At 32.6% G+C, this 25,256-nt stretch overlaps 1 protein-coding gene across 2 annotated transcripts; it reads left to right on the top strand.

The window, feature by feature from the left end:
• Nucleotides 1-5,428: 5,428 nt before the first annotated feature.
• Nucleotides 5,429-24,342, top strand: LOC127732131 (uncharacterized). Of its 2 annotated transcripts, none has more exons than XR_007996072.1 (5): nt 5,429-5,973; nt 11,823-11,966; nt 12,752-13,158; nt 19,415-19,462; nt 21,111-24,342. XR_007996072.1 is itself a non-coding variant. In XM_052241207.1 (5 exons), the coding sequence occupies exons 1-5, from the start codon at nt 5,664-5,666 to the stop codon at nt 21,152-21,154; spliced, it is 894 nt and encodes a 297-aa protein (XP_052097167.1). In that variant the 5' UTR covers nt 5,429-5,663; the 3' UTR covers nt 21,155-24,342. The 2 variants fall into 2 exon arrangements, 1 of the variants encoding a protein (XP_052097167.1); XM_052241207.1 differs by having other exon boundaries at nt 12,752-13,099.
• The last annotated feature ends 914 nt before the right edge of the window (nt 24,343-25,256 follow it).

The following is a 25,256-nucleotide window of genomic DNA, read 5'->3' as shown; positions in this document are numbered from 1 at the left end:
AATTTGTTTTTTCTTTTAACTTTTAACATGACTGATATACTTGTTTATTGTTATATTAAAGCTTCTAAAATGATATAATTATATTTTTCAGAAAATGAAGACATTGCTATTTGTATGAACACAGCTGAGAGATTTTTGACCAGAGAGCTTATTACACTGACACAGTTGATACTGAAAAAATATCTGAAATAAACACTTCAAATTAACAATGAGTTTATAAAATAAATATATTTTCTTTATTTGATTTTTAGACTTTAATATATGTCACTGAGTAATGGTAACACATGAAAATCATGAAGATATAGGAAGGTTTTGAACATTGAGCACTTTGTGGTCCTATACGGTTTCGATGTTAGTTTTGCTGTTGTGGTATTTTTAATGATATAATATTTCAGATGTATTTGTCAATCCTATGGAAGAGAAACAACAAAAAGTAGAATAACAGAAGAATGAAACATAAAAGTACAAAACGGATAGAAACACACACACAGTAAATTAGTGGAACAAAAAACACAACACAAATTAAAATAACAGTCTAACAGTCGTGACTATTCACAGTAATCATGTTGACTAAACAACATGGTCACTTTCGACTATTTCAATAAGTCATATGGACTGCATTCAATTGTCAAACTGACAAATGTGCATAGTCAATTGAACAATCCAATTTGTCATAACGAGTATAACATATGGTCATTTTGACTTCCAAACATAGTCATAATTACCACCCTACTCAGTCAAATGTGACTACCCATCTAGTCAAACGACAAAGAGCATAGTCAAAATGATTAAAGTGCATTGTCATCTAGAGGACAGTCAAAATGACCAATTAAATTGGTCAAATTGACTAATTTATGTTTTCAGTGTATATGATAACACCTTTAATATCCAGTTTTATCCAGATTAAAACCTAAACCATATCTGCTGGTAAATAAAGTATGTAAAAATAGATTGTACCCGGAATTTTATTATATATATGTTTGAAAATTGTGTCAATTTATTCCGTGTCATGCGTGTTTATTTCGTTTAAAAGGGGATGCAATTTAATTAGTTAAACACGAACTTGCTACACTATGCAAAAATATTTTGTATAATAAATATGTTAGTTTTGTTATATTTTTATGGTGATAGGTGGGGACAATTTGGACTGCTACAGGAAATTTAGGTAATTTTGGAGAGGGACAGAAATTACGTCTTGCAACACGCCACCTATATGGACCCCTCAGAGACAGATAATTTTTACAAGGGTTCTTTAATGTGCAAGAGGGCACGACACAACATACACCAGACATCAAATTAAAAGTACCCTTTCCGACCAGACATGGCTGCGTATTTATAAATCCAGCACAGCTAAAAGGACGCCGAATAAATTGTTAGCAGGGGGTCTGGGGTAAGCTAAACAGGGGATCCGGGGGCAAAAGCTTATCAAGGGGGAGGGGGCTGTAAAAAAAGAAACATGAAGACAGCCAAATTGAAAGTTACTGTTTGGGATGCATACATATACACAGTTACGTCCGGTAACAAGGAGGTATACAGGCCCCTACATGGTGTGTGTAATAAAGAAACACCGGCGACGAAAACCAAATTGTAAGTTGCTGTTTGGGATGCAAATGCACAGTTACGTTCGAGTGTATAATTAAGAAACAGGACTAAAACCAAAATGTTTCGGATTCATGGATACACAGTAACGTCCGGTAGCAAAGAGGTTCCATGTAAAGGGGAGTGTCATACTATTTGTATAAATATTTATGAATCCTTCAGCTGAACACGTCTCACGGTAGTGGACTTTTATAGTTTTTTTAAACTTGTATTGCTTATCCACTTGTGTACTTTTTCTTTAATTTTACATCTAACTACCTACTAGTAAGGGAATAGATTGAAGTTGAATTTTAATGTTTCCATCCGAAGCAAAAGTGTAATTGGCCTGGTCAATATCTAGTTGAATTTCCAGATGGACATGCATCAATGACTTTCCTCCACCATCGTTGATCGACGGTAGGTTCGTTTTAGAGCACTGAAGGAGCTCTGCAGTAGCAGATGTTACTGGCATACACAAAAGGGGGCCAGGGCACCCTGCCCCCTCTAAATCCGCCTCTGGTATAGGCAGTAAAACCTTTAAAGCTCTGTAAACGTCAGGGTACAATTCAGGTTTTGTGTGCTTTAGAGTGTCTATCAGTGTACTAGGCTAATAAGCAACATATTGCCATTTGCATTTCCACCTGACCATGTCTGCCCTATATGCTGTAAACAAAAATTCAGTTAGATGACCTCTTGCAAATAGCAAAAAACCTGAAGTTCTGTTTCTTGCGTGAGAGAGGCAAGTTTTGAAGGAATTAAGTATTGAGCAAGAAACCTTTCTTTGGGAACGACACGTCTAGCTTGTTTCAATTTCATTTAAAATATGGTCGAGCAATTGGCAATATAATGATCGTCGCCAATAAGCTGGCATATTATCCTGATGCTGTTGTCTGCCTGCCGTCCTTGGTTTGCTCGGTAGTACATTATGCTTTTCTGCGACTTTGAGGGTGTCCCTACATAACTCTTGCCAGACTGTGTCATCCTGTCTTATTCGACGAAGGCTGGCAATAACTGATTCAGCTTCAGATTCGGCATCTACCAAGTCAATGGAAGGTCTTAATTTGTAACAGATAAGATAAAGCAAACTGTACTAAGCCCATGTTCTACAACCAGGGTAACAATGAATCCAAAATCTTGAATAGCCAACTTCAGTTGCTTGCTTTTGATTGGCTTTAATACTAGCTTTCAGTAAGTGCGTGCACTATATATTTGATCGGTAATTTGTGTCTTTTTGTTAGTTTATATCTATGCTTCGTGTCGCCGATCTGATGATTTAAGCCTCATGACGTAGAATGGGCACAAAAATATGAGATATGAGATATGTACCAAAAGTAGCCTATAAATTTCAGTCTAAATGGCCTTGATTACCAAAAATTACTCTAGTGTTGACCTCTTGCGGACATGTAATTCTTTATTAAAAAACGGTTCATACATTTTATATAGACATTACGAAACAACCAGTAATTATTGACCTAGATGAACGTAAGACATACATATATCCATTCACCAATAAAATCAAGTTTAATCAAGATTTAAACCAAACCATGTCTGCTGGTAAATAATGTACACAAATAGATTAAAATTGGAAAATGTACCAATGGACGAATCCTGTAACAGTCTTGCAGTAATGAATTAAGGCATTTATTTCATTTTAAATTGGTGCATTTACACTAATTAAAACGAACTCGATACAATATGAAAAAGCTTTGTGTTGATATTTTGTATAATAAACTATGTTTGAATTTTCAAGTGCTAAATTTCAGTCATGTGTGATCTAATAAAATATATTACGATTACACAAATATATGTAATTTTATCAAAATTACTATTTAATTTACAAGTAAATAATTTGGGGTTATATCGTAACTTTGTATAAAAATGTCACAGTTTGTAGTGTTTAGTATAAAAATATTTTGCTGTAAATATATTTTTTTCTTTTGTTCAGTCAGCATTACATTAAACTTGATAGAAACATTGGTACTAGACGAAAAGAGTGAACGTTTCTTCGTTCTATTGAAAAAATGCAAGATACCGAAATCAATTTGGTGCACCATATACATGTACATGCGAAATAAAACTACTCATTTTTCGCCAGCGGGGCTATAAAGAAAATGTTGCACCCGTGTCTGCACGGGTACATAGATTATTATTTTTTTTTATATAAATTTTGAAAAAAAATCCATGCTAGGAATTTCTTTGGACCTTGTCAGGTCCGAATGTGTCACCTACAAAAATGTCTCCGATCCGAATGTGTCCCCCTACCAAATTGTCTACGATCCGAATGTTTCTACATGACAAAATTTCTCAAACTCGAATTCGTCCACGTGACAAAATGTCTCCGAGCCGAATGTGTCAATGTGGCAAAATGGTTAAGTTTCACCAAGTTATTAATAAAAGTATCGAAAATAAACCCATGGAAGTTTACAGCAAAACTTGCCAAACAGGCTGAATTTTCATTCTTTTGAAAGGGAGAGGAGGGGATGACTTCACATTTTAGGTCTCAATTCCGATTTGTCAGGCACCAAATATTCATCTTTTGTGGAGGAATGGGGTTTTAAGAATAAATCTTTTGATTCCAAACTTCTGGGAAAAAATGGTTTCAAAAAGAAAGTGAAAAAGGTTGTTCCATAGAAAATTTGGAAAAGAATGATAAATACAACATTTAGCTTTAACAAAAATTTTGGTAGTTTCTGTGGTATTGGAAAAAAAATTGTTTTTTTTTTTTTTTTATCAAAGTCGAAAAGTGTTTGTTCTGAGAAATGAACCCATGCCCGTTCCCCCAGGTGAATAATAGTAGATCATAGTATATTGTTGCTCTTATCAATACTACATAACAATATAGCAGTAGTGCATATGATGCCCAACTATCCTAAAATAAGGAAAGAGGGACAGCATATATTCAAACTACTGCTAATGTAATATCGTATTTCCAAAAAAAAAAAAAAAAAAAAAAAATGAGAGCACAAAACAAAATGGAAAAAATAAGGGATTCTCCAAGAGCTTGTGGTGAATCCGTATTCTTGAGCAATTGACACCCTTAAAAAATAAAATTTGGCAAAAATTATTTACGGTTCATATATCTTAGAAATAGCAATTGTCGCAAAAGGACTGCAGCCTATTTATTAAGTCTTATCTTGATAGTAATGTTATCCTCGATTAAAATGACGCATGCCTTTGTTATTAATTGGAAACAAATATCACTTGTTCTATAATTGTAGGCCTAGTACATACTCTAGTACATTTGGGATCATTTTTTTTTTTTTGAAATAAATAATTTAAGTTTTAAAAGAATTGAAAAAGTGATTTGCTTCAGTAGGAAAGTAAACAAAAAATCGTTTCCATTGAAAATTAGGGAAAACATATTTTACATTGAATCATCAAACAAAATCCTGTATGTTATTGAAAAAAGGTTTTGTTTCAATTCAAGCCGAAGACAAGTATTTGCTCCCCGAAAAAAAAACCATGTCCCATTAAAAAAAAATAAAGAAGATTTTTTTTTGCATTTTCGTCAAACAGTAATGTAAACAATAAAATCTGTACCATTCATTTTGCAATCAGCATGATATGAAGAACACTCCAAACTTTTTCAACAAGCTCACCTGGGAAGAAAATAACTGTCTCAGAGCACGTTGTAAACAATGATAGATGACAGACTGACAGTTGGTTGGTAGTCTTTCACGGTTTTATTCACTATTTTTGTTAATACTTTTTTACGCATCTTTATTATCAAAGAAATGTAACTCTTATTTAATCTGAAATAACGTCCGTTAGTATTTCATAAAGGTCTATCCTTTTCGGTTCATAGGGATTTCGTGAAACTGTTACCTAATAAAATTCAAATCAGCAGGTAACAGTTAACTACTTACCTGTGGCAGGTGAGAAATGCAAATGGTGGACGCCAAGATGTGATGAATGCGGAAATGCAGTTTTCGTTAGATTTTATTCGAATCTAAACAACCATTGGATTATTTTTCCATAACTCCAAGGAAAAAAATTGACTTTGAGTGTTAGCATATAAGACAGTTGACGGGAAAACACTTTCCCAAAAGTTTACTGAAACCGGAAATCAAAATTTGAAGAAAACAATGTATCAGAATAAACAAAACAGTTACAGATCTAGAAGTCCAGGCGAGGTGATCGGGGAATGCCTCCATAATGTATTTAGTTCGGGCTTCCTGCTCATCTCCGGTCTATTGTTGGTGTTTTCTTCGCTGGTGTCTATCGTCAGCTGTTTGCTGCCCTTCTGGTTCAAGTTGACACTGTACAACCAGGTGTTTGGAGACGAGGTAAAGCCCAACGACATTGAAATTGATACTGGACTGTACTTCATGGACAAAGACAGATTTATCAATTTATTGATGATAGATAAAGCATCAAGTGTCCAGCTCATGCCAGGTACACAAATGTATACCCTCACTTTTTTACAGGATTATAACTTGGATATAAAATAAATTCTAGTTAAATCGGCACCTGGTCAAATCAGGAATCCGGGTCCGTTTGCGCCCAATCACGTTCGCCCCCCTTTCACTTTCGCACCCTACACGTTCGCACCCTACACGTTCGCGCCCAATTTTTATTGGTTTTGTGTTTAATAATTTGTAAACAAGTTTTGGTAAGTGTATTGCTATAAATATATATTTTTTCATTGTTTCTAAATAAAGTGAGATTCTGGCAAGGTTTTTTTTTGGAGTCATGGTAAATGTATTGCTTAATAAACTCATTTTTTCATTGTTTTTAAATAAAGTGAGATTCTGACGACCAGCGACTCTTTTCACAAAATATCTTACGAGTAAAAACACTCTTAAGTCATGAACATAACAGTATAACTTACGATCAATTTTAGTCGTAAGATTTTTTGTGAAAAGAGCCCCTGTACAGAGCTCCAGATAAGAATTCACAAATTGGGGTTTTTACCCACCATTTTTTTATGTAATTGGGTGATAAAGTTTTTTAATTGCATTATCAATTCCAATTCACCCCTCAAGCAAATATCAAATTGGGTTTTTCACCACCAAGCTCCTTAATGTATTGGGTTTTTTCATCAACACAATATTGAATATTTAGGCATGTTATAATCACATTATATCAACCCCAGATGTGTTTCCATCTTAAATGTGTTTCTTTCTTTGTAGAATATGTGCTAGCTGTTTTATTTGGTTTATTCACTGACGAGCAATTGTACATTTAATTTGTGTACCGTTTCTGTCAGTTTTGTATTTTCTCAAAACTTATGTAAACTGCAGCTGGTGTCACTAGTTGGACAGGAACTAATTGCCTTTCTAGATCCCATATGATCACCCTACAGTTTAATTATAGTTGGGGTAGGTGTGGCTAAGTGTTTAGATTTTTGTGTAATTTATGTGAAATTTAGGTGCTGTAAGAAAGTTTTGCCAGTCCTTTCACCTATTTGCCAGATCTACTTTTTAATAAAAATAAAAAGTAGTTTCCAGATTTAAGATATACCCCCAAAACCTTGAGGTTTATAATGACGGAGACCACATTCAACTTAAATTTACAAATAATTCTGCAACATCAAGCAAATAAATGACAATGTTATACTGCACTTGCCAATAAAACAACTATCTTAAGCATCTAGAACAAATTAGACCAAAAACAAAGAAAGTGTCAAGCTGCATTGACGTAAAAAAACGGATATGTGTATTCACTCATCAACTAAAATGAAAAAAAATAATATATAAACTGTTTTCGTTTAATTCAATTTACATAAATCTGGGTTAAGTTGTCCCATATCAGAACTTGTGGTTTCCGATGCTTTCAAACTATATATCATGTCATAATTGATTTGGCCTTTCACTTTTTCCATTATTGATTTCTTTTTTTGACGGAACCCCGTGTTTATCGCTCTAGCAATGTTCTCGTTATGGTACGCAAACACGCCCGTGCGTTCAATTGCCGCTTCCTAAAATCACTAGCTGAGTCTTGTTATCATCATAACTTTCCCTCAGCTATCAAAAAGAAGCCGAAAACATGCTTCTATTCAATATTTTTACCGGACATTTACTTTCGTTTTAATTCATTTATGTTATGATAATGCCCGAGCAATTCGAAAAAATATGACAGCATGTCACACGCTAATTGGATAAACGCCGAGAAGATCGAAATGTTTTCATAAACACGTGTACCTTTTGAGCAACGGAAAATTCCAACAGGGACCCATTACAGCTACTTGATGCAGGGCTCTATTTTTAGAACGAAAGGACATTTCCAATTATAAATATTATAAAAATAGATTTACGCGACGACTGTAATCAAGAAAGGGTCAATAACGCAAACGATAGCGAATAAAAGCGTTAAGAACCCATGTTTTTGGCATATAATTGGGTTTTCCTTTGAACTAATTGGGTTATTGAACCCTGCAATGGGCAATTGCATTGGGTTTTTAATTATTTTTATTGCGTGATCACGCAAATACGCAGCTTATCTGGAGCTCTGCCTGTATTTTATTTTTGTGTTGAATAATTTTTAATCATGTGTTGGTACATGTAGGTGTATTGTTATAAATATTTTTTTCATTGTTTCTAGTAACATGAGTAAATAAAGTGCAAATCTGACAACGTTATTTTGGTGTTGAATAAATGGTAAGCATGTTAAGTGTATCGCTATAAATATATTTTTTTCATTGTTTCTAAATATAGTGAGATTCTGACGTTTTTTTAAAGTGTTGCATATATCATGTAAATCTTAATCATGTTTAGGTAAGTGTATTGTTCTATATGTATAAAAATTGCGGTTTTATCCAACGCAATCATAGGTTTGAACGTTGTTTTCAATTTAGACTTGTATCTATATATATATAATATATATATAAATTATTTTTTTCCATTGTTTCTAAATAAAGAGATTCTGACAACATTTTTTTATGTATTGATAAAATCTTAATCATGTTTTGGTTAGTGTATCATGTTATAAATATTTCTTTTTCATTGTTTCAAAAGGAATTGGGATTCTGACAACGTTTTTTTTATGTGTTGAATAATTCGTAATCATGTTTTGGATAGTGTATTGCTATAAATATTTTTTTTCATTGTTTATGAATAAAATGAGATTCTGACACACATGAGATCAAAGGAGCCAAGCTGTTAAAAACAATTATCTTTCATGTTTTTTATTTAAAATCTTCAAAGTTTTACTCATACCAAGTTAAATACATGCAGTATTTACATCAAAGCAAGTTAAAACAACCATGACAACAATCATGATTTTCAAACACTCAACAATAACACCAAATTAGGCTGTGTATAAATACCAATGAGCAGTAACCATACATAATTAACATTTAATAATTAATCATCAAATCAATTTAAAACAATATTTCATTTGAAAATTCCCAAATTTTTATTTATGAAAATACAAATATTTTGATATAAACATCTACAAAACATCTAAAAATTTATCAAGTTTTTGAATTAAAAAAAGGGTGTGATTGTGTAGGGTGCGAACGTGTGGGGTGCAAATGTGTAGGGTGCGAACGTGTTTTGGGCAAGAACGGACCCGATACCTCAAATCGGGACCTGCTTAATTCGGCACACAAGGTAGTTATTTCGGCACCGTGATTAATAATATGTTTTGCAAGTAAACTATTGAAGACTCCATTTTTTTTGCATATTTTTTAAGATATATTTGGCTCAAGGTATCACCGGATATTTGTGACACATGACAGAAGTTCCAATGGGAACTTAGTTATAAACAATGCCATAATATCTGTTCCTACTGGAACGTATCTTATCAAGGAACTTCCATTTCATCACAACTGTACATTGCTAGTAAACATACAAAATTGGTGCCAGTGTTATTCATTTTATCAAAGATTTATATACCTAGTAAGATTTTATATAAGTCGACAGGAAATGCAGAAAAACAATTTACATTACACTGATTATCCTCATAAAATTATATGGTTTAAAGAAAGACTAGCTTGGGTTATGGATTCTTTGGTTATTCTAAGTCATTTGCATTATGAAACATCAAAAACTATATGAAAATGATTAAAACAACAAGTGTGTTATTGTTTATAATTAATACCATAATTTTTATACGACCACAAAAAAATTTTGCGGTCGTATATTGGTATGACGTTGGCGTAGTCGTCCAGCGTCGTAGTCCGAAGACACATTGGTTTTCGCACTCTAACTTTAGTTTAAGTGAATGGATCTCTATGAAATTTTACCATAAGGTTCAATACCACAAAAGGAAGGTTGGGATTGATTTTGGGGGTTATGGTACCAACAGTTAAGGAATGAGGGGCCAAAAATTAGCATTTTTGTAACTTCCAGACATAACTTGTGTGTTAGTGTATGGATCTCTCTGACATTGTACCACAAGGTTCCATATCACAAAGGGAATGCTTGGATTGATTTTCGGGGTAATTGCCTCAAAATTTTAGGAATAAGGGGCCAAAAAAGGGGCAAAAAACAAGCATTTTTCTAGTTTCATGACAATAACTTGTGTGTAAGTCTATGGATCTTTCTGAAATTGTACTACAAGGTTCCATATCACAAAGGGAAAGCTGGAATTGAGTTTTGGGGTAATTGCCCAAATCATTTAGGAATAAGGGGCAAAAAATAAGCATTTTTCTAGTTTCCAGACAATAACTTGTGTTCAAGTGTATGGATCTCTCTGAAATTGTACTGCAAGGTTCCATATCACAAAGGGAATGCTTGGATTGATTTTGGGGGTAATTGCCTCAAAATTTTAGGAATAAGGGACCAAAAAGGGGCAAAAAACAAGCATTTTTGTAGTTTCATGACAATAACTTGTGTGTAAGTCCATGGATCTTTTTGAAATTGTACTACAAGGTTCCATATCACAAAGGGAAAGCTGGAATTGAGTTTGGGGGTAATTGCCCAAAACGTTCAGGAATAAGGGGCCAAAAAGGGGCAAAAAATAAGCATTTTTCTAGTTTCCAGACAATAACTTGTGTTCCAGTGTATGGATCTCTCTGAAATTGTACTGCAAGGTACCATACCACAAAGGGAAGGCTGGGATCGATTTTGGGGGTAATTGCCTCAAGATTTTAGGAATAAGGGACCAAAAAGGGGCAAAAAACAAGCATTTTTCTAGTTTCAGGACAATAAATTGTGTGTAAGTGTATGGATCTTTACGAAATTGTACTACAAGGTTCCATATCACAAAGGGAAAGCTGGGTTTGAGTTTGGGGGTAATTGCCCTAAATGTTTAGGAATTTGGGGCAAAAAAGGGGCCAAAAAACAAGCATTTTTCTAGTTTCCAGACAATAACTTGTGTTCAAGTGTATGGATCTCTCTGAAATTGTACTGCAAGGTACCATACCACAAAGGGAAGGCTGGGATCGATTTTGGGGGTAATTGCCTCAAGATTTTAGGAATAAGGGACCAAAAAGGGGCAAAAAACAAGCATTTTTCTAGTTTCAGGACAAAAAATTGTGTGTAAGTGTATGGATCTTTATGAAATTGTACTACAAGGTTCCATATCACAAAGGGAAAGCTGGGTTTGAGTTTGGGGGTAATTGCCCTAAATGTTTAGGAATTTGGGGCAAAAAAGGGGCCAAAAAACAAGCATTTTTCTAGTTTCCAGACAATAACTTGTGTTCAAGTGTATGGATCTCTCTGAAATTGTACTGCAAGGTACCATACCACAAGGGGAAGGCTGGGATTGAGTTTGGGGGTGATGAATTATAAGGGGGTTCAAAAAATTGGGGGGGGGGGATTTTTTTTTCTTTAAAATTTCCATTTTAAATTGGTTATTTCTGATTTATATATAAAAGCAAATAATAATGATATGGTTTGAATAGGTAAATTAAAAATTTTTAAGTTCTTAGACCACATTCATACTGTGTCAGAAACCTATGCTGTGTCAAGTATTTAATCACAATCCAAATTCAGTGCTGTATCAAGCTTGAATGTTGTGTCCATACTTGCCCTAACTGTTCAGGGTTTGACCTCTGCGGTCGTATCAAGCTGTGCCCAGCGGAGCATTTTATTTTAATGATAGAGTTACCCAATCAAACTCAATTAATAAAATATATTTGGTGCCAAATTCACTAACCAAATGCCGAAATAACTTTAAATAGGTGCTGATTTGACCAGGTGCCGATTTGACTTTTTCTATAGGTGCTGAATTAACCAAGTGTTGATTTGGCTTGTTCCCTATAAAATTACAGTGCAAAAACATCCATCTTTGATAGACACTCAAAATTGACTCAAGTCAATAAGATTGAAATAAAAAATATTTTATATTTCTTCCAGATTATTTGAAATTTGCCCAGTTGCTATACCTGGTTGGTACCATTGGTATATTGGTATGCACAGCCTCAGCCATATTGTTACTGACACGTGACAAGACCGTTGTTTCTGCAGAGATGGCTTTAGCTGGTGCTACTGTTGCAATAGGTATGTAAGGTGAAATTACACAAGATTAGTATCTGATCATCATATTCCTGATTGTCTTCTAAAAAACTTTTCCTGAACATGCATACAATATTTGCCACTGGACAACATAGACAATAAGCAACCCACAATCAATCAATTGATCCTCTAAAAACCTACGATATATAGAACTTTCCTGTATAAGAAAAATAAAAAAAAGAAATTAATTATATGCTAGCCTTTAAAGTTGTTTCAGTTCTGAAATATTCACAATCTAATTTCTGGTTGAAAGTGAAAGTAGACAAAAGTAGAATCATTGTTCATGAGAATTATTTAACATATAAATATGTCTTAGTCTAAACGTTTCTCACCATTGATGAAATATAATTGATTATTTGCTGTACATACCAAACTTTGTAATGGTTAATGTAGAGGAAGATAATACAGAAATGTGATTCATTACCTTGACTATTAATATTTCAAGTTTTAACTATATTCTTACTGTATGAATATTGAATTAATATTTTTGCTTCGTTTTGTCATGTCAGCTTATTATTTATACAAAAGTAAGGCGATTTCATGTTGGCATATCATTTACCTAAAACTAAGCCGGTAAGGAGATGTTGTATGATTGCCAATGAGACCACTCAGGGTCACTACTATCCACCGTAGAACATAAAAAGAAGGATAACAAGTTAAGTTTACCATACCTTTAATGATGAGCAAAAACTATACTGTATGGGAAGCTGTAAAAGACCCTTGAAATAATAGCTAAAGTTATACATAAATTTGAATTACTTTTATTTCAGCTTTATGTCAAGTTTTAGGAGTTATACTTTGTGTCATGCAATTACTTGTTGATGACCAGGCCATGTGGCAGGACCTCCCAGTCAAGGATGCCATCCCAAACCGTTTTGGTTACTACAAAGTCTTAGAAGCCTATCCTAAGATAGAATTCAACTGGGGATTCTACTTTGCAGCAGCTGCAGCTTTGTTCTCTCTCGTCTCTGCCATTTGTGTAGTCATACAGATGTTTGCATCCTGCAACCGTCTTAGCCACATTCGGTACCAGATGTTGAGAGAGAAGCCAGACGAGGGAACCAGTCCTATACCTGGTTACCCGTATTATGCTAACAAGGGCTACGACCGACAACCTGGTGAATTTCTACTTTGACCTTTCAATGCTGTTGCTACCTTCATTGCTTCATCTGTCAAGGTACTTAAACTCTAGTCAACGTTTTTGTCATGTCTGCTAAAATTATCCCCCCTTTGCTTGTGCTTTTTTCATTTCATCATTTTCTTTGCATTTTATATTGTGTTTGAGTATAAATATACTTTTCTCTTTGTTTCAGATAGTTTAGCAAATGTATTTTGATCCTGTATAATAGTGGTGTTGCAATTATAGATAAATTGAATATAACCTCATTTGCAATTGTTATTTAACCAGTGGCTCATGACATGATTTTCATTTTTGGGTAGGAATAACGAGATGATTCTATCAAAAGGAGAATGTAAAGATTTAAATGAGGAAATGAATTTAAAACATTTTAAGTAGCAATCTTGCACTTATTAGTATACATTAAGTCTATTAATTTCTTATTGCTTATTATTTCTCTGTATATTCCTGTTTTTCATTATTTTTTTCTCTCACAGACACCTTCTTTAATCATGTTGATTATGAGTTCATGATCAATTATTCACAATTCATTATGATTAAAATCAATTTAGATTTGATTTGTTTGAAAAGAAAGAAATTCAACAAATAAGTTTTAAAACCATATATTAACCCTTCTGTAAAGTTGGCATGAATTTTGCTGATTTCCCACCACTATTTTGATAATTTACAACACATTTGTGTTTGTCTGAGTTAAATTGGGGACTCTGTGGCTGAGTCATCTACAGTATTCACTAGTCTGTCATCTATGAGATTGTAAGATCAAACCCTATTGGTGGGGAGGTGTCTATGACTTAGAGATCTAATTTGACAAGGATTGACAGTTTTTCTTTCATAGATCTGTGGTTCTCTGTGGAATTCTGGTTTCCTCCTCTAATCTGAACTACATGTAACAATGAATGCCAGTTTTCCTTCCATAGAATAGTGGCTTCCTCCGGCAATGAAAACTGACTGCCTTGATACGATTTTCTGCCTCAAAGCACTATTTCCTGAACCCTAATTTTTGAGTGACATACGATTTCACAGTAGTCATGGTAGTGGGTATATTAACTTTTTACATACAAATTGACATTGATTGTGGGTGTAGAACTGTTTACATACAGTATTTGAGTTATAAAATAACTGAAAAATAATGGATTTCAAATTAGGTCATAATCAAGTAATGCTGAATTCTTTTATTACCTCCAACTGTCTTTAGAAGTATGGTAGAATGTCTGACCTTTGGCTTTTAGTTCACGTAAAAATGTATTCAGAGGCGAAAACTAAAGATAATTTTGTTTGCCATAGTAACTATCATCTTTAAACAAGATAAAATATTGCATCTTATATTTAAATAGTGTGAAGATCTCTCAAGAGGTTGCCTGGACATTTGTTATTTTGAAAAAAAAAGCAAAATGTTAATCTTTTGACAGGCTATGGCAAAGATAACTGAACTGCCTTTTGGCCTAACTATAATTAAGGCTTTTGATAGGCTATGGCAAATTTAATTGAACTGCCTTTTGGCCTAACTATAAGCAGTTATCAGAGAGACATGACAAGGTGTGACTAGAGTTAGGTTTTATATATCCAAGAATTATCACTTAGATTATAGTATTGTCTTTGTTTAGGCTTACACATGCTTTTCAAATGCACTAAAAAAAATCATTTTATTGCAAAAAAAAAGTATGCCATGAAATTATATAAATATTTTCAGAAGCATAAATTTTTATCTCCCTTGAATTTTGACATTGTTTTATCTGGTTTCAAATTCACAACAAGAAGTATTTTTGAAATCGTAATAACATTTTAAGCAGCAAACTTTTCGTCTAAATAAAGACATCTTTATAATTAGTTACCTCTCTTTCACACATCTTTCTGTCATTATAGTTCATCACTACAGTTCAGGTAATTTGGACCTGAAATTGACGTTATTTTTATACTGGCCACATCTTATACTGTCATGATTGTACTGGTATACATTCACTATTGAAATTCTTTATCTGATTAATGACAACAACACTGTACTTTACATAATAGTCTTTTCCTTTAAATGAATGTGGGTGAGTGTGTAGTAAGGGAAGTATGAAATATCTCTACAAACACGAAACTTCCCCTGTAATTATGTGTACATTAAATTGACAAAAAACCATAGATATCCCACTTTTAGTTAAATGGAATAATCATTAAAAAAATAGGAATATTAAGGAAGATTTGAACAAATGTTATAAATGGCAAATAAACATTGATTTACAGAAAATGGAAGAAGGGGAGATAATCTAGATGATGTCAACATTATAAAAAAAACAGGATTAAATATTTTATAAGTGCTTCGAATACATTTTTTTACATACATATAGTAACACCTTTTTTCTGTATACCCCCCCCCCCCCCCTGAACAGTTTTTGGAGGAGCATAATTGTCTTTTCAGTTATAGACCTAGGAAAAACAAAACATTTAACCAGTTTCAGGTCCAAATTTTGAACTGTTAAGATATACCCCTAACGTGACAAATTCTACATAATCATGATGCACAAATGTATGTTAATGTCAGCATTTATGTTCATCTAATAATAATAATAAAAATGAATAAATATATATATGTTAGTATAAGGTGATCCAGTTATCACATCACTCTTGGTGTTGATTTTTCACTGTGAAGATGTAATGCTTGTGATTGTCAATCATTCAGTTTCACAATGGTTCACATAACACCAGCATGAAGGATTTTTAACTGGTTGTACTGTAAATATTAATCACAAATTTATATATATTTCACTTAAAATTGTAAATAAATCCAAATCAAACTGTAAACCAACTTATTTTGGTGGATACTTTATTTCGCGTTTAGCCCTTTCTAGCCCATTTAGCGCCGATTTAATTTCGTGATTTTCAAATTTGCTTGATGAAGTTAAAAAAGGAAAGATCCAAGTTTTACATATTCATGACGATTTATATTCGCGTTATTTTTCTCTCAAGAAAGTCACAAAAATAAATCGCTTGCGACAATAAGTTGGTTTACAGTATTATATTTTATTGAGATTTTTACAATATAACATATTATGACTTAGATACACTGAAATATGTAATCGATTTGGATAATTGTTCTTAACACTAGATGAACATGGCATAGAATCAATGTAAAAAATGCACGCAACGGGCAATCATTTGCATAAAAGTGTAAAACATGTATATTTACAAAAAAAGAATGTATTTGAACCCTCAGATTCTTTGATAAGGAGGAACAATTTATTTTTTTGTCTTGCCTTGAATGAGTTGAAAAAAAGGCTAAACTTTAATGTGCTGTTACTGAGGGCAGGGTCAACAATTTGTTAAATTTTGTGTTTAGGTCAGTTTAGGAAGCAACCATTTAACTTCAAGGGTGGGGGGGGGGAGGGGGTTTGGATTTTTGCAAAGCGCAAACATTTTTTTTTTTAGTTTTTCGACGATATCAATCAAATTATTTTTTTTTAAATTTAACACTGTATTAAAGGTATGAGGAAAATCTGGATTCAGAATATTTTGTTTTGTCATCTGCTTGACCACAATATTTTTTTCATCAAATTGGGGATCAGAATATTTTTTAAGGAAAAAAACCGTAACCCTTTAAAGTTAAATGGTTGTACCCTTAAGGGAACCATGTATGGTAAGTCAGTGATATTTGGTATGTAGTTGTTTAAGCATTGGAACATCTCATTTCATCAGAGATTATTTGTCCCTGTTCTATTAGGCATGGTCTATTGACCTTAAAACTTGTGCATAGTTTACATGTTAAAGTTTATGATTAGGTCAGTTTAAGTTGAACCACTTGTAATAAATTATTATTCAATGTTTTTATATGCAGTTGTATAACTTTGGCACATCTCATAGCCTTTGAGATTATTTGACCCTGCCACTTCAGACTGGCCTCGGTCATTATAGGTCTTACAACTTTGAAATGTCTGTATTGTTTTCATGTTAAAGTTTATGATTAGATCAGTTTAAGAGGAACCATTTATGATAAGAAAACATGGCTAAGCTGTACATGATGTACCGGTATATGAAAGTAAAGAATGATATAGAAATGGTTTATATTCTACCCATATATTGAATGCATGCATTTATTGTGGTGAACAAAGTTGGAAATAAATGCAAGGTGCTCATATCCAAAGCGTGTTGTGTTATGTTACATTTGTGAAATATAATGTTGATGTGTACGGTAACCTGTATACATGTTGCATGGATTATACATACATTTAATACACAACCCTATTAATCTCTGTGTTTCCTATATATCTTTAAAATGTATTCAAAGTATGGACATTGGTGAGAGATTATTTTTGTTATAATAAATTTACATTTTTAAGTCCTAAATTTTAATGACAAAATAAGGAAATAACTATGAATGTAACAGCAAAGTAAAAGCTAGTCCAGTGGTGGATGTGGATTTGGTATTGGGACCCCTTGTGAATGAGAAAATATGGTCAATGCATAAAAATTATATCTTTTTCATTTTTTTTAAGTGTTCGTCTTTTTCAATTTTCTGGATCCATTATTGAAAATTGAAAATGCACCGACTAAAAGCTTATAAGGCACCATAAGCTATAAGTTGAAAATGCTGTTTAATTAAACTACGATATATTGAAAACAGTTTAAAAAATAAAGCATAACATTTTTTAAGACGATAAACAGGAGGCATGTCAGAAGGATTCCAAGAGGATACTTATCAATATGGTATAAAAATATATGGTCAATCCAGGATTTTTAACAAGCAGAATAGGGGTATAAAAATTCCCCTCCACATCTTCTTTATTTTACCCGGATAGCGATATTATTCCACTGTTTTATGATACTTATTTGTGTAATCAGAAATTGACATATTTATTTGAAATGATACTACATGTACATGAAGGTTCACACCGCACCATCCCTGAGAAGCAATCCCGTTAATGATAAAGTTTGACTAGAGTTATGTACCTTTCCATCTGATTTCATTTTGATTGCATGTTCGTTCAATTATTTGCATGAGAAAGTCTTTTTTTACATAAAAGTACACATACAAAAGACATGTTGAAAATATTATTACATTTCATCAATTTCATTGTAATTGATCATAATTCTGAAATGTTTAATTTTGGAAGAAAAGTTTGATCATAATTTGGAAATGTTTTTTTTTTTTTTGGAAGAAAAATTTATATGTTTAGAGATTATGTGTACTTTTACTTTATACTAAATTTCCATAGAAATGCAACACACCTAGGCTAGGTTCTAGTATTTTACTGAGATGTTGAAGTATTGATACTAAAACATTCATTAACATTAATATTGAGTCAATTATTGACTCTACCATTTAAAGTAAACATGGTAAAAAACAATGTTTATGTTTGAATTTTTCGCTATTTTTTCCAAGGAAGATAAAACAAATTACCAGAAAATTAGTTCAATAATATAATTCTCTGTGTAATATAGGAATGAAAATCATTGATTTGAATTTGCCTCTAAATTAAAAAAAATATAAACTTTGAGACTTCCAAAATCCTAGTGTTGCATTTCTTTTGTCACATAGTATACAAGGAAATACTGGATGCTTTTTTAGTTAGATAGTGGAAGAAATTGCAGACTTCATATATTATATATTTATAATGTTGATTGATTATTTATTCTTTTAAGTAAAGTGAAATTGTTTCTTGTTTGAAGATCATGTAACAATGAATTATTGAACGGGTATTCAGTAAAATTCTTCTTTTCCAAACTTTTTAGAATATGTAACTTGTAAATTGGGTAACACTTGTAAAAATTTACACTATTTTCTAAAAATCTTGTTTGATGAACTATGACCTAGTATAAATAATACTGTCTAGTAAATCCCCAAAATGGAAGTTTTTATTTAGAATAAAGGACCCATGGGTCAATGTTCTTCATTTAAAAAAAATATAGAACAGATAAAAAGTTTAAAAAAATTGAAAATTAGATATTTGTTTGTTAAAAAAAAAAATGCTGAAATTTGAAATAACATTTTGAGATATGACCTTTTCTATCAATATTATTACATTACACTTATGAAAAAATTGAATTAGGTCTAAAGTATCATGTTCAGTAAAACAAGTTGAGTTTGGTTGATTAATAGGAAAAAAATTATCCATGTTGACCTCGAACATGGCAACAAAGGGAAAATAACTCTTGCTCAAATTACAATTGAAAATTATCTATTCAAGAAAATTTGAAAGAACGAGGAAAGAACGTTGAAAAGAAATTTTTTGTATGCTGAACACACACAATGGTCACATTTGATGTATTATATCTGAATGTATATTAATTTTACAATGATTTTTATTATGTTTAGGAGGATATGGTTTACCACCGCATGAAGAACGACCTCTTATGTATACAGGTAGAGTATGTTAATGTCAACTTATCATTGAGGCATATTTTTTTGTAGCTTATCAAGTCCTTTCATATTGAACTTGCCAAACTTTTCAAAAGCAACTTCTGGACCTTACAATTTAAATTGCTACACATGCAAGTCAATATTTTGATGGGTTAAAGTTCATGTTCTTTCCCAATCAGGAGTATACTAAAAGGTTGTTGTTAACCTGGGAAAATTCAAGAAATTTTATAAAATATGTATATTCCAAGGTGCTTACCGCTCCTACTCCTTATGACATACACTGGAAAATGAGGGCATGCTTGATAGAGGTAGAAATTTTGCCTTGCAACAGACCACCTACATCTCAGAGTTGTTAATTGGGTTCTTAAAAACACAAACGAGTACGACTTTGTGTCTACACTGAGCATGGAATTTTTATATAAAGGATCTGTACATAACACATTTCGAAATGGGATTGCAGGATAGGTTTTCTCACCCTTTTGGGACATTGAATCTGTTAGTCTCTGATAAATTAATTTACAACTTCTTTTTTTTTCTCCAGAAAATTGATGTTAATATAGAGATTAACTTATCAGAAAAGTTTGCTTATCATTCATTGATGACATCATCTTTATCTCTCTCATCATTGAAATCATCCCTTCGTAAATTTTACGGACGCCATCACGAGTTGGTTGACCGTTATGGAATAACCGTATCACAGATGATATCTGATATGTTCCTTATGTCGTAACTACAATACCCTTCCCTTTTCACGAATGTGACCTACCGAATTAGACTATTTACAGGATTTGTAATAACATAAGCAACACGACGGGTGCCACATGTGGAGCAGGATCTGCTTACCCTTCCTGAGCACATGAGATTGCCCCCAGTTTTTGGTGGGGTTCGTGTTGCTTAGTCTTTAGTTTTCTATGTTGTGTCATCTGTACTATTATTTGTCTGTTTGTCTTTTTATTTTTCGCCATGGCGTTGTCAGTTTGTTTTCAATCTATGAGTTTGACTGTCCCTCTGGTATCTTTCGTCCCTCTCATCAATATGTTTTTGTTAGGTTGCTGTCTCATTGATGTTTACGGCATGCACTTCAAAGCAGATGGAATCAGTCTTTTCACCATACAACTTAACTAGGAGCATGCAGTCCAGTCCTGTCCATTCAAGTGTAACCTCAGATTTTGTTAAGATATTGAATCAAAAGTGTTAATTCCTTTTTTCCATTTGATAAAAGAATTTTTAAAATATTTTAGTCTACTGCACAGTCACATCTTCAGATGTTGTTTCACTTAAACAATTATAAAAGAATTAAATATCCAAATCGACACAGGGGCCTTCTAAAATTTTTGGCACATTTAAAAAGTAACTTTACCCAAACCCATCTTGGAAATATTGAAATAACAAAATCCACTTGAGATGTAGAATATCCTCATTTGTGTGTGGGATGTGAACCTGAAGGAAAGTTGTAAGTTTGGTCTCCAGCCTGCAGGAACAAACCAAAAATAATAATAAAAACAAAACGGTTGGCTTCTTTGCCAAGCACATATTATTAAGAAGTTCCAGCAAGGACCTGTAATTGTTTTCCTATATTCAAGTTGTGAAGAAATGGATTTGTGAAAGTATAATATGTGTTTTATATAAATATGATGTTTGTATTTTTCAGTTCATCCATACCCACTTCCTTCAGCCACAGAAGTAGATCTGTAATTTTCCAGGATGTATACTGGTACCTCACAAAGGGGCATTTTGGAACCAGTTTATAACTCAAAAAAATATGGATTTTTGAACACTGCTGACAATTCTAGTCTTAAAATTAGAGAAACATTATAGATTTCATTTCTGTCTTTTTATTATTATTTTGGTTACAGTTAAGTAAAGAAATCTTTTGAAAATGTTTAAACATGAGGTTTTGATGATACATTTTTAATTGCTTACTGCAAGTCATTTTCTTATTCATTCAAAGTATCTCTTTACGAACAATAAATATATTTTAGATAATAGTGGATTAATTAAATAAGGATTTTCCCAAGAAATATAAAATTGAGTCAGATTGGCATTCTGTGTATGTAAGAGGTTTGAGATCAAGGGGCAATGACACTGGTGTTTTGGAGAAAAATTTCAATATCTTTTAAAATTTTATAAAATGAATTATAATTAAATATATACTAGATAAACAAACCAAAATCCATCTTTTTTTTAAAATTTTGAACAAAAAAATTGTAAAGTGCCAGATATTGAAAAAATACATCTTTTCATCAAATAGAATTGTATCATTGTATTGAAATTCTCATTGAAATAAACCAATTCAAAATTAAGTTTTATAAGAGCAAAAATGAAAGAACATTGCCACAAAAAGAAGAACAAATTCATCAGTATTATTGCCTCATGTTATATTATTTTGTAAACTCAGATCTGAAAACAATAAGATGGTTGTGAACTTGTGTTCATTCCTAATTCATTACTCATACTGTCAGCTGTGCCATACATTGTACATAGTCATATATATATATATCACATGATCAATTTTGATACTGTATATTTTGAAAAGGACATTGGATTATATTGTTAATATTTTTATATACTAAGAAATTTAAACTTGAATAATTCTTCGTAAGATTCATGTTTACATGTATTTTGAAGTTAAATATTTTATATTATACTTTTTAGCTCACCTGACCTGAAAGGTCAAGTGAGCTTTTCTCATCACTTTGCGTCCGTCGTCCGTCGTCCGTAAACTTTTACAAAAATCTTCTCCTCTGAAACTACTGGGCCAAATTTGACCAAACTTGGCCACAATCATCATTGGGGTATCTAGTTTAAAAAATGTGTCCGGTAACCCGGCCAACCAACCAAGATGGCCGCCATGGCTAAAAATAGAACATAGGGGTAAAATGTAGATTTTGGCATATATCTCTGAAACCAAAGCATTAAGAGCAAATCAGACATGGGGTAAATTGTTTATCAGGTCAAGATCTATCTGCCCTGAAATTTTCAGATGAATCGGACAACCCGTTGTTGGGTTGCTGCCCCTGAATTGGTAATTTTAAGGAAATTTTGCCGTTTTTGGTTATTATCTTGAATATTATCATAGATAGAGATAAACTGTAAACAGCAATAATGTTCAGCAAAGTAAGATCTACAAATAAGTCAACATGACCAAAATGGTCAGTTGACCCCTTAAGGAGTTATTGCCCTTTATAGTCAATTTTTAACCATTTTTCGTAAATTTTTGTAATCTTTTACAAAAATCTTCTCCTCTGAAACTACTAAGACAAATTTAACCAAACTTGTCCATAATCATCATTAGGGTATTTAGTTTAAAAAATGTGTCCGATGACCCTGCTCGCGAACCAAGATGGCTGACATGGCTAAAAAATAGTACATAGGGTAAAATGCAGTTTTTGGCTCATATCTCTGAAATCAAAGCATTTAGAGCAAATCTGATGGGATAAAATTGTTCATTAGGTCAAGATCTATCTGCCCTGAAATTTTCAGACCAATCAGGCAACCCGTTGTTGGGTTGCTGCCCCTGAATTGGTAATTTTAAGGAAATTTTGCCGTTTTTGGTTATTATCTTGAATATTATTATAGATAGAGATAAACTGTAAACAGCAATAATGTTCAGCAAAGTAAGATCTACAAATAAGTCAACATGACCAAAATGGTCAGTTGACCCCTTAAGGAGTTATTGCCCTTTATAGTCAATTTTTAACCATTTTTCGTAAATTTTTGTAATTTTTTACAAAAATCTTCTCCTCTGAAACTACTAAGACAAATTTAACCAAACTTGTCCACAATCATCATTAGGGTATCTAGTTTAAAAAATGTGTCCGATGACCCTGCTCGCGAACCAAGATGGCTGACATGGCTAAAAATTAGTACATAGGGTAAAATGCAGTTTTTGGCTCATATCTCTGAAACCAAAGCATTTAGAGCAAATCTGATGAGAATAAAATTGTTCATTAGGTCAAGATGTATCTGCCCTGAAATTTTCAGACCAATCAGGCAACATGTTGTTGGGTTGCTGCCCCTGAAGTGGTAATTTTAAGAAAATTTTGCAGCTTTTGGTTATTATCTTGAATATTATAATGATAGAGATAAACTGTAAACAGCAATAATGTACAGCAAAGTTAGATCTACAAATAAGGCAACATGACCAAAATTGTCAATTGACCCCTTAAGGAGTTATTGCCCTTTATAGTCAATTTTTTACAATTTTCATAAATTTTGTAAATTTTTGTAAATTTTTACAAAGTATTTTCCACTGTAATTACTGGGCCAAGTTCATTATAGATAGAGATAGTAGTAAGGAGCAAGCATGTTCAGTAAAGTAAGATCTACAAACACATCACCATCACCAAAACACAATTTTGTCATGAATCCATCTGTGTCCTTTGTTTAATATGCACATAGACCAAGGTGAGCGACACAGGCTCTTTAGAGCCTCTAGTTATCATTTACTTATATAAAAATGAAATGAGAGTAGAAACATACTGAAATAGATTTGTCTTTGCTAATTAAAGGTATTTTTAATGTTGAATCTGCATAATAATAAAGTTCAAAGGTAAGAGGAAAAAAATCTTGCCAATTATTACATTACAAATTTCACCTGATTGGACATAACTAAAATGGCTCAAATTTATGACAACCTTCTATTAAAAAAAGGTGATTTAATAGTCAATAAAACAGGAGTATAACAGTTTGTACTATGATAGGAAATTCCCTTCATCATTTATCTGTTTTTGAACTAAAGTGATATCAGTGGAAAATGCTTTCCTCAGAATTTGTCTTCAAATTGTGCTTAATTAACACAAAGACATGTATATATTTAATATTATTATGTATAATAGTAATTATTTCATACAAAATGAATAAATTTGGTATACAAAGATTAATATTTTTGGATGTTTTCTTGCAACAAGTTATGCTTCAGTCATTTAAAAAAATGCAAGGGTTTACTTGTTGATTTATGAAGGAAGTTTGCTTGTTTATCAAATAAAAGACAGTACTTTATCTTTGATACAGTTGTTGCTAAAAGTGACTGGTTGTATAGTTACATCTTTTGCAGCAATGAGTTACTGTAAATTCAGAAATTATTGCTTTCCATCTGTCATATGTTCATTGTCCTTGACCTCATTTTCATGGTTCAGTGACGGCATGAAATGTTTTTTGGAGTTTTTTTGTCGTGTGAATTTTTCACTTATTATGAGTAATAGGATAACTATATTTCATATATGGGTTCCTTGCAATGTCTACATGTCCGTCAGACACAGTTCACTTGACCACAACCTCAGTTCATGGATCAGTGATCAAGGTTATAGTTACATGATTTGTGCGTTTCTCAAATACCATAAGCAGTAGGTCAACTATATTTGGTGTATATAATATTTGTAAAAGGGTGCATGTCAGTCTGGCAGGTTTTCATCTGACCATGACCTTATTTTCATGGTTCATTGGTCAGTGTTATGTTTTTGTCTCGCGACAACAGTGTGCAAGACATAGGTATTACTAGCTGGTGGCAGCGGCCACGTAAACTATTTGTGTAAAACTTTATATTTCAGAATGTAGAAGACCTGGATGCTTCATACCTTGTATGCAGATACCTTGTTACAAAGTTTTCGTCCATCATATGTTTATTGTCCTTGAATTCATTTTCATGTTCAGCAACTGATTGAAAAAAACAAATTGTTTTGGTATGTGAATTTCTCATTTATTATGAGTAATAGGATAACTATATTTAATATATGGATTCCTTGCAATGTCTACATGTCTGTAAGACAGGGTTCACCTGACCTCGACCTCATTTCAT

Source organism: Mytilus californianus, unplaced genomic scaffold (assembly GCF_021869535.1).
Source record: "Mytilus californianus isolate M0D057914Y unplaced genomic scaffold, xbMytCali1.0.p SCAF_22, whole genome shotgun sequence".
NCBI classification, from domain to species: Eukaryota; Metazoa; Mollusca; class Bivalvia; order Mytilida; family Mytilidae; genus Mytilus; species Mytilus californianus.
This window is presented reverse-complemented; position numbering and strand designations above follow the sequence as displayed.

Excerpts from the sequence above, each read along its gene's own strand:
- LOC127732131 (XM_052241207.1), top strand. The coding sequence starts at position 5,664 with ATGTATCAGAATAAACAAAACAGTTACAGATCTAGAAGTCCAGGCGAG. Across the intron at positions 5,974-11,822 it reads AAGTGTCCAGCTCATGCCAG|ATTATTTGAAATTTGCCCAG; the intron begins GTACACAAATGT and ends TATTTCTTCCAG. Across the intron at positions 11,967-12,751 it reads TGGTGCTACTGTTGCAATAG|CTTTATGTCAAGTTTTAGGA; the intron begins GTATGTAAGGTG and ends CTTTTATTTCAG.